The 10,498-nt window shown below is 48.5% G+C and overlaps 1 protein-coding gene across 3 annotated transcripts; it reads left to right on the top strand.

Moving 5' to 3' along the window:
• LOC110398948 (serine palmitoyltransferase small subunit B-like) lies at positions 270–10,498 on the top strand. 3 transcript variants are annotated; one of them, XM_021397036.1, is made up of 3 exons: positions 270–323; positions 1,912–2,028; positions 7,033–10,498. In XM_021397036.1, the coding sequence occupies exons 2-3, from the start codon at positions 1,985–1,987 to the stop codon at positions 7,304–7,306; spliced, it is 318 nt and encodes a 105-aa protein (XP_021252711.1). In that variant the 5' UTR covers positions 270–323; positions 1,912–1,984; the 3' UTR covers positions 7,307–10,498. The 3 variants fall into 3 exon arrangements, with proteins under 3 accessions (XP_021252711.1, XP_021252712.1, XP_021252713.1); XM_021397037.1 differs by having other exon boundaries at positions 280–323; positions 1,915–2,028; XM_021397038.1 differs by lacking the exon at positions 270–323 and adding an exon at positions 369–607.

The raw sequence follows: 10,498 nt of genomic DNA, 5'->3' as shown, positions 1-10,498 counted from the left end.
GTAGCACACTACAGCTCTCAGCTCTCGGCCCCTTCCAGCCGCAGTATGAGCTGCGTTAGCAGCCTACAGACCGCAGCACCGAGCAGCAGCAGCAGCTGAACGCCGGCCCGGCCCCAGGTGCCCAGAGGAAGGCTCCTGCAGGCAGAGCGCGTTACGCAGCTTTCCCGAGCAGATGCCGCCCGCAGCCGGCCGGCGCCAGGGAACCACAGAGCTCCTGCGGCAGCGGGCGGAGCGGGGCGGAGAGGCGCGGAACGGGGCGGGCGGCCGCGGAGGTATTTCAGCGCGGCGCGGAGAGGAGCGGGGCGGAGCGGCGCGGGGCGCAGGTGAGGGTGGCGCGGGGCTCCGCTGCCCGCGGGCGGTGCGGGAGGAGCGGGGGCGGCACGCAGCGCTCCCCGCTGCCGGGCGCCGGTGACCTTGGCGGAGCGGAGCCGCGCTGACGGTCTACCGGCATCTGCGCCGGGAGCGCGGGGCTGGGCCAGGCCTCGGGAGGCAGCGGTGGGAGCGAGACCGCAGGGAGCCGGTGCGGGAGGTGCTGCACAAGGACGGGCTGCTGGATGCGAGGTTTCTCCGTACTTGTTGCTGCAGAGCTGCAGTGAGGGATACGCAGGTGCCGCTGCGGCTGTCAGGAGGATGGGTTGCCTTTGCAGGGGTTGGCTGAAAGCAAGTCCAAGTGCTCTGAAAGGCTGAAATGTGTGGGGGTGGGAAGGTGCTGCCCAGACCGATGCGGTTGTTCTGCCCGCTGTGTGCTCTTTGCTTTCCTGGAGCTGTGGGTCCCTTCCAGTTACCCTCCAGTGGGAGTAGGTGCAGGAGTGCCTCCCTGCTGTACGAGCCGGGGTGGGACAACCGAGGAGAATTCCTGCGAGAAATACCACTATTTGCTTAATCTGCATGCCTGGTGCTGTGTATTTACAAATGCCTTAGGATGTTTGTTTCCTTTGCACATCAGTATTACGAGCACGGCACAAATAACTGCCGCGAGAACAATTCAGGCAGCCCTTGGAGCGCATCCTGGATGCTGCGGTTTTGGCAGGGAAATGCAGGGCAGCTCTGTGCAGAGTGCGGGTGTTGTTTCTCACGGAGGGATGGGCAGTTGGGTGAAAGAGTGCCCAGAGGGTCCTGCTGTCACCCTGTGCTGCAGGAGTGGCCGGGATGCATGACCCAGTGATGCATGGCACCAAGGCTCAGGCCATAGTGAAGTGCAACTCAGCCCGGCTTCTGCTGCTTCAGAGGGATGTCAGCACAGCAGTGTGGTGCAGCAGTGAAGCAGTTGCAAGCGTCTCACTTGATGTCTCTTTTCACCTCGTAAACTGATAACCGGCGTGGTGCCACGCTGCTGCCCCTCATCAGTTCCCAGGGGGAATGCCCTTGCACGAGAGTTGGGACCTGCTTGCACCAGCCTCTGTCAGCACTACGCAGGATTCACCTTCTCATGTTACACACAGCACAAAAGCAGCTGTTATTTTCAGCTGCTGCTAGGAGGACTCAGTGAGCCAAGGAAGTCTGGGTAAAATAAGAAATGCATTGGAAAGGAAAACTTTCTGAAGCCCATCCATCTTGGCTCTTTTGTGGGGCGAGCAATGGGTTGTCATCGCTTTCAGAATTTCAGAGTCTCTTGAGTTCCCTTCAAGGGCCTAGCCAACATCCCAAAGCTTTGAGGTCTTAGGGAGCTTAGGTTAGCCCCCATGAGCAAGGTCGTAAATCCTGTAAGATACCTCACAGAAGCGTTAGTTCAGCAGAAACTCTGAATGTTTTAAGTATTTGCAATGTAACCCTGGTGCTGGTCTCTACTCACAAATCTGAGGTCTTGCTGGGAATCAGCTCTCTTCAAAACCGTGTTAATGCTTCCACTGACGATGCAGGGAAAATTAACCCTGAGATCTCACCGTGCCAATTCATGTTTCCCTTCTCCAGCAGCGCTCACCGTCAGAGCTCAGCTCAGCTCCAACACAGAGTCCTAACGTGGGAAGAGAACAGAGCCCGGAGTATGCTCAGCCCAGAGAAAGCTGGAAAGGAAGGCGCTTGTCAGCCGTAAGTACAAGATAGCCAGGTAGGACAGCGTCAAAGGAAGTTCTTTGAAAAATTAGTTTGGCCTGCAGATAGGCACAGGAAGAAAACAGGACACAGGTGCTCCAAGCATATCTTTGTTGTAGAGAGGTGATTCTGACAAAGTCCTGTTGTTCCACCTACAGATGTTCCAGGCAGCTAAATGATAGCTCTAGACTGGTGCTTATGGCCACGGTATTGACACAGGCGTGTGCACATGGAGCCAGGTTTGTGCTCAGAGCTGCAGAGGAGGAAGCTGGGCTCGGGTTTTGTGCAGGTGTGGCACAGCCACTCCTGTAGTGCTGATCAGTTGCTGCTTTGCTGCCTTACTGGAAGCTACCCGTGGCAAATGGAAGTCTTCTTGTCAGCAGTGAAAGGTGCTTGTTAGATTCGTGAGTCTTTTTTGCATCATTGGCACAGGCTGCCCAGGGAGTGGTGGAGTCCCCTGGAGGTGTCCAAGAACCATGAATGTGGCACTGAGGAACACAGTCAGTGGGCATGGTGGGGGATGCAGTGGTGTTGGCCTTGGGGATCTTAGAGGTCTTTTCCAACCTTAATGATTCTATAACTCCACGTCACTTATTCTTCTCATTTAAATGATGTAAATGGCAACTATGTGCTCCCACAGATGTCAGCAGGGAGGAGGGTTTGTGCTGACAGGCTGGGAAGCTGATGGGAAGCCCGGAGTAAAGCAGAAATGTGGCTGAAAATGCCACTGCCATTGCTTCTGCTCCTGAAGTATTTTTCCATTCCTGGAAGTCTGTTTTTTTTTTTCCAAGAAAACTCCTGGCTGCAGTCAGAGCATGTTGACCAGCGCGCACAACGGCTGAGTCATGGCTGGTAGTAAAACGTCACCAAGGCTGAACTTCATTCAGGTGTTGGTGCATGAATGGAGGCAAATAAGTGTGTGTACATGGAGCTCACTGGAACGCTCCCCGCAGCGCAGCAGCTGGCAGCAACGTGCGGGCACACGTGCAGTGAGGTGCTGGTGCAGGAGGACGAGTGCTGAGGATCAAAACCATAAAATAGCCTCAGTGCTGCTGTGTTTTTTTACTCCAGAATTACAGGAGCGGGGATATTTATTTAAATCTTGATGTAAAGATGCTTGTAATGGTGCGTAATAGTCCATAACGTCGACGGGTCGTTGCTGTTCCTTTCATTGATGCTCTTTATCTGGCATTTACCTCCCTGTGAAGAACAAGCTTGAGGGTGCACTTAAAATGTAAGCACTGCAGGGCTGCACTGGGCGGGAGGGAGCAGGCAGCTTGCTGGGCTGAGCTGACACCGTGGCCAGGGGCTGTGCTGCGTGCAGGGATTTGGAGCAGCACAGCTGCAACAGAGCGCAGACCATGTCCCCAGGCAGCGCTGGCGCTCAGATTTTCCACACCATTTTAACTGCTGCCTCATCTAAATTTCATCCCCATTTCTTTCTGATTCCTTGTCCACAGGACCTGCATTTCATTCATTATGCACCGTTTGGTGCTCACTGAATAAAACATATTAAAGCAAGCGCACGATGGACTGGGAATGTGAATCCCTCTCTCGTTCCATTTGCATTTCTCAGAGATGTCAGGCTACATAAAATCAATGGGGTCACCCCAGAGTTATGTCAGCACTAAGAGGGACAAGATTGGTGCCTTGGAGAAGTCAGGACAGACTGTCTGAGTAACAGCAGACAAAAAACCTCTGTCACAGTAAGATTACAGATGAGAACAGTTATAGCCCATCTGCAGGTTCTTCATCCATATTTGTCAATATCCAATGGACATGGCTACCCATACCTCTAGTAGTTGAAATGACTTGCACAGTTCCCCTGCAGGAATGTTTCCTTCCACAGGAAATTCCCAGCGTGTGCATTTGGGCATGTGTCCCTCAGCCACCAGAGTAAGTTCTTAAATGAAACCTGGCTTCTTTTTTTTTTTTTTTTGGGGGGGGGGGGGTGATGGTTTATCTTTTCAGCTGCCCTTATCCAAGACGTCTGTCAGCAAGCAAGAAAATCAGGTTGCCCCTCAGAGCAATAAAAGCTGCTTTTCAGGTTTCTCTTCTTGCTTTTTCCTTGGAGGTGAAATTGCTGAAAATAACTGGATCATTGCTTAATGGCTTTATAAGCTGAATTCTATTCATTTTACTCATAGCTGGTTGTAACAGTCCCATGCCCTCTAAACAGGAAGGCATTTCCTCAGCACAAGTGAATACTTGGATTGAAATTTGTAGACAAATGAGCGCTAAGCTGAAGTTGCCTGACAGCGCGTTATCTCCTCCCATACAGAGTATTGTAAACTGATGGATGTTTAACACAGGACCCTTTCAACATGGAGTTCCTGCTGACTGCAGCTTTAGTGTCATAGAGCCCTGTGATGCTTAGCAGTGTAAGCAGAAGCTTCTTTAGGACAAGTCCTGTTTTAAAATGCAGGATTTTTAGCCTCGAAAGCTAGTTTGTCTGTGACCTGCCATTCCTTCTGATAGTGCTGCAGCCAAATGGTCTGGGTGGAAGGCAAGAGGTGCTGAGCTGCGGGGTCTGGCTTGTGCCTAATGTGCCCTGAGCTGATGCAGAGGGAATAACTTTAGGGAAGGTATCTGTGCCACAGTAACACAGCGAGTTCTGGTATCTCGCTGGCTGAGCAGCTGATTTAAGAGGGCTTCTTTCTCATCTATATTTTCCTTTTAAAAATTATGCATTTGGAACTGCATTATTCCAAGCCACCCCTCGTGCTCCCGCTAGCAGAGGAAGTCTGGGTGGTTAGATGCAGTGGCAGCGTTCGTGGTGAGGACACAGACTGTAACTTGAACACCTTTTACTTATCTCAACCTCCATCATTCATTTGGAGATTGCACAGCCTGCATGCGGACGGCTTGCGCTGGAGGAGCAGGGCTGGAGGAGTCCTGTTGCAGCGTGCGCTGCTTGGATCAGTGACCGAGATGAATGGAAATGAAGTCTCCAGGCTAGAGAAATTTAGCAGAATTGTAGTGCTGTCTCTGGTATAAATCAATCCTCCTTATTCACTTCATACTGCATTCGTGTATCCCTCCAAAACAGCACCATCTCCCAAGTGATAGCGCTCAGCCTGGTCTGGTATCAGTACAATGAGCCTGGGGACATGCTTTGCTATTTTGGCTGCTCCTTCTCACAGTGAAGGGAGTCAGCTCTGCACTGACGTACACGTGTGCATGTGCTGCTGTGGGCAGAAGGCTGCAGCAGCCCACAATGCCTCCCCAAAACCCGCAGCCCCAGCAATAGCCTGGTGAGGTCGAGCAGCACAGCACAGCCCTGCAGTTCTCCCTCGGTCAGGCTTAGCAAGTATTTACCCAGAGAGATATGAGTTTAACTAGCACAGGTATAACCCCAGTGTAAATACTGTAATCTTAGATAGCAGAAGAGGGCCCTTATCATCCTACTTTCAATCCTATAGCCAAGGGCTTAACCTCTTCATTGAAAAATGCTGCTCTTTCTGCACAAGGTATAAATAGAGACACTCTTGGCTCCCAGTCACAGTTTGCCAGCTGTGTCATTTTTATTACAAACTTTGCAATATTTACAAGGCTCTAAGGCCTCTCCTGAGTCCAGCCTTGAAATAATTTACCTGAAAGGAATCATCTTCCATTCACACCAGGACAGAAGCCCACGGCAGACCTTCCTTCCCAGGCTGTACCTTTGCCACTGATGTGGGTTTAAAATGGAAGGGTTGTGCCAAAGCCCAGATGCAGGGAGCTGGTCGGCTCCCTGATCGCAGAGCTGGAGAGGCAACTGCTGGACAAAGCCTTTACACATCAGCAACCACAGTAAAGCTGCTACAGAACAAATGAGCGATCATTGCTTTATTATTTTAGGAAGTGGGGTTTTTTTGTAATTTGTTTTCCCTTTGGTAAATACCCACGTTCTACCTTACTGTACAGCCTCCAGAGGCAGCAATTTCATTTATTTGGCCTATACCTGATCACAGAGTGCCAATTTTTCAGTGTTACGTTAGTATTTATTGCCTGGAGGGACAGAAGCCTTCTGATGCCTACAGGAACACAAGGCTGGAGGAACCTAACGTGTCCAAGCATCTCTGTGCCTGGTGTTGTAGGCAACGGATTGCAGACTTAAGTGATGCACTGGAAGCAGGACTGAAGTCCGCTGTTCCCTTTTGCCATGAGCTGTCCTGTTTAACATGCATGTCCTTAAACTCAGCCCTGCAAAAAGCCCCATAAAGGAGTTTAGCCTTGTGGAGTTGCTTTGTGTTCTGTCCATTTTCTCTAGCTAGATGGTTTCAGCCTGAAACCGAGGATTATTCAAAATACTGAAAAGCAACTTGTAACAAAAGAAGAGTGGAAGGCAAAACCCATTTCCTAGTTAATACTTGCTCAGCCATTCTCCTTTGTGTGTGGAGATGGGAACAGTGAATGCATAATGCTATTACCTGAGAGGAAATTCCTTCCTAGACTTGTAAATTCCACTAAATACTCTTTTAATCTGTAACGTACCTGACTCCTTTGGAACGAGCTGAAAAAACAGATGTCATTTGAGATGACTTTTTTCTCCTCTCCATCGCTTGTCTTTCTTTTCTTTATTCCCAACAGTTGCAGAGTAATAACGAATGATTATTAGAGGAAAGCAGACTTTACAAAGCAGCCCTTTTAATTTCATCTTTGCTGCAGAGTGGAAGCGGGCCCAAAGCCTTCCCTTTTAAATGCCTTTGCAAGCTAATGAGGTTCTAATCCTTACTGTAGAATGAATAGCCAAACTCATAACCAACATGCAGGAACTGAGCCCCCAGCCAATACAACTTGAACAACTGTGGGCAGCAATTCCCAGGGCTGAAGGCGGTCTGCCTCCGCCCCAAGCCAGTTGAGGCAGTGGTGGTACCAATGTGCCATATTTTCTTTTGAAATTCATTTTATGCAACAATTACAGGTGGAATTGGACTTGAAATGACACTCACCCCACCGCTTTTACCTCCAGGTCCGTTGTTCCGCTGCAGCTGTAATCTGGGCTTCTTATCATTACAGGTCACCGCCTCAGAACCACTGGAGCCTGGCGATGGATATTAAGCGTGTGAAGGACTATATCTACTGGCTGTACTACCAATACCTGCTGATCACCTGCAGCTACGTGCTGGAGCCCTGGGAGCAGTCCATGTTCCACACCATCACGGTGACTGTTTTCGCGATGGTGGTGTACACGGCGTACGTCTTCGTCCCCATCCACGTCCGCTTGGCTTTTGAGTTCTTCTCCCAGATATTTGGGGGCCAGCCCGACAGCACGGTGTCCGTGGTGAACTGAACTTCTTGTCTGAGTAGCCATCAGCAGCTCTCGCAACGTGTGAAATGCAACGTCTTCTACAATTTTGTGTATTTATTCTGAAGAAGTTTTGCAGTTACGAAAATACCACTTTCTCTTACAAAATACGGCTTGCTTAATCGCCATAGCTGACCACCAGAATAATGCACTGCCTGCTGGCTGCACAGTCCTGGTTAAATCAAACCCAGGCCAGCTTTTGTTGTGTGATAACGAAACACATCATCTGGAATGCAACACTTTGTAATATTCAGCTGCCTCTCTCTAAGAAAAATGTTCACGCACCATGAGTCCCCTGCATTCAAGAGCACCTTCTAGTCTCTAACACCTCCAGGACTTAACTTCTTGGGCATAACAAAAGGCAGGCAGTTCAGAATTGCATGGTTTTTACACTTCCAGCACCCTGATTTCACCATACTGGCATATGGGGAACAGCAGAGGCTGCTTATGATGACTGTGAGGAATGGCATTACTGAAAGGTGTTCAGTCAGCAGAGCACCGTGGCGAAATACTCCGTGCTTCCTTTGGCCCAAGTGAGTGAATGTAAGGAGATGAGCATGATTGGAGTGCTAATATCTGGTTATTGGCTACTGGTTTCTAATGGATAGGAAATTAGAAGAGAAAGTGATATGAGTATGAACTTGAATCCAACTGTATGCACGTAAGCTGCATCTGGTTTCAGATAGGCTAAGTAAGATAGTAAAAACTCAGACTGCAGGTGATCTTGCAGTTGGCTGGAAATGACACCAAGAAACAGAACGTGCACCCCTGCCACCTTTGAGAAAGACCTTATTTCTGCTCCCATTCACTGAGGCAAGCAGAGTGCTTGCTGCACCAGGGGAAGATGATCCAGTAAGTAGAGTGGAAATAATATTTTTAAAACTGCAGTGATGATGATGCCTGAGCGCTTCAAGAGAACTCCTTTATAAAGAAGAAGTGAGATTTATTTTAATTGCCTGGGGGACGTTTCTCAAACAGCGGAAGGTTTGCTGGGTTTTCGCTCTCCATTTAAAGCAAATATCAAAGCCAAATGATAAGTTATACAGTGCATGTATCAGCTGATGCTACTGTTATTAAAACGAGAAGTGTAAAATGTAAATAGCAGTGCTTCAGAGAATGACGCCTTCCTAAGTTTATTTGGAAACTAAGACATGTTTTGAAGGTTGAACAGATCTGAACGTGTGTATGCAGTTTTTCAGAAAACAATAAAAATTTCTTCTTTGGAAACACTACTTCAGTGCTCTCGGCTCTTCCCGTGTTTTCTCCTTACTCACAGGCACACTCACTTTGCCTGCACAAGTGGATCACAAAAGTGAACGAATTCCCTTGGGGACAGCCACCGCCTTGCTTCAAATTAAGGCAAAGAGTACCTGTAGGTGCTGGTGGCACAGCAACTGAGTGGCTCAGGATCAAGTGAGAGCTGAAGGCTGGGCTGTCCTGTCAATTTAACACAACTGTTAGACAGCAAAGGTTGTGTACCAAGCTGTAATCACACTTGGAGTAGTAAACGGCGCTGGAGGAGATGAAAAATATCAGTACCTGTGAAAATGTCTATGAAAGCAGACTATGAAACGGAATAGAAGTAAGAACCCAAACGCTCGGGTGAAGAAACAGAAAGATGTGCCTAGCAAGTTGGTGCTTGAACTGAAAATAATCCCCAGTATCCTATCCTCAACAGATTCTACTTTTTAACTAGATAATGTGATGAAGCAAACCCCACGGCGGCTCCCCATCAATCCTGTTTCCAATCACATCTTATTTTCCAATCTCTCAGAAAGGTTATTTGTTCCCGCTGGCATCAAACACAACCGGCCTGCTCTAGCAGCCCAAGGAAAAACGCTTTCTTCCAGGCACGCAAAGGCCGGGCCTCATATCTCAAGGAGCACACGCCCCAATGCAGTGCTGCAATTTAAACATTTAACTTAAAGCAAACAGAACAAGCAAACAGGCAAAAGGGAAATTCCACTCATTTCTCATGGTGGGAGTCCTATAAAGCACTTCTCTTCCTTATTATTCCTGTCACCTGCATTTAGCTTTGCAGGAGGCGCTTGGGAGATGGCCCTTGAAGCCTCACTTAACTGAAAACACATTTTCATGTATGTTATCAACTCGTTTACTAAATTACAAAGGAGTTTTTGGGCAGGGGGGAATAGAGGAAGTAGAGAAACTGCTGAAAATAACTTCCTGCTGAAGAGATTTTTCCAACCCTTTTCACTCTTATTACTCAAAATGAGTAGGTACCAGAGGGATATTGTCAAAGCATTTTGGCATGTGGCTGTAAATGAAACCCTTTGTTTTTGCCAAATGAGAGACAAAGGAGGCAGGATACCGCTGCCCACAGCTTGAGACCACACCACAGGTTAGGAAACACTGCTCCAGTTTTGAAATCCTTTTCCCCACAGGTGAAACCATTCATAATGTTGGAAGGCATTTTTCATCAGATTGCATCTGAACATAATGCAGAAGCACTTTGTTCTGTACCAGCACCCAGCCATGGGAAGAGGCACAGCTCCATTGCGAAGACTGTAGTGATAGGCTCTGTATAAAACACCTTGGCGAGGCTCTTTTCTCCTGCTTCATTATTTCTCCATTTTCTCTGTAGCTAATTGCTCCATTATTGCCCTAAGCTAGTTGTAGTTCAAGCTGACCACAGCAGCTGGAAGCCTTTACACCAAAAAAGGCAAAACATTAAGAGTAGACAGAACCAATTAAACAAACAAAGGCAGAAACAAAAACCCATTCCAGCTGCATTCACCCTGAAAGTACAAACGCATCATTAAATTAAGCACCGAGACATTTTTGGGCTCAGCAGGCCAGCGCTACACCTCCCTTGTTTAAAATTCATGTTCTTAATTTCTTTTAATCAAAGCAAGCATTTATCCTGCCTAAAGGTTTCCTGGCCAATTTCATGGCTCACCTCCCAAATCCATTGCAGAGGGTGACCAGTGTGCACACGTCCAGACAAGGAACCTCCAGCAGCACTCCCGAAGCCCTCCCAGGCAGCCTTTGCTGAAGGCTGCTAAGGAAGGTTTCCCTGGACCGTCCTTAGCTGGAGTCTCATATGAGACACGTGGCGACTGGCACCGTTATGAGCACAGATCTAGCAGGGTTCGTTCTACGCTATCTGTTGTATTTCTTCTACCACGTGACTTAAAATACAGAGCTTGAAATAGGGCA

Source organism: Numida meleagris, chromosome 4, assembly GCF_002078875.1.
Source record: "Numida meleagris isolate 19003 breed g44 Domestic line chromosome 4, NumMel1.0, whole genome shotgun sequence".
NCBI classification, from domain to species: domain Eukaryota; kingdom Metazoa; phylum Chordata; class Aves; order Galliformes; family Numididae; genus Numida; species Numida meleagris.
The sequence above is the reverse complement of the archived record's forward strand: the minus strand, read 5'-3'. Positions and strand labels throughout refer to the sequence as shown.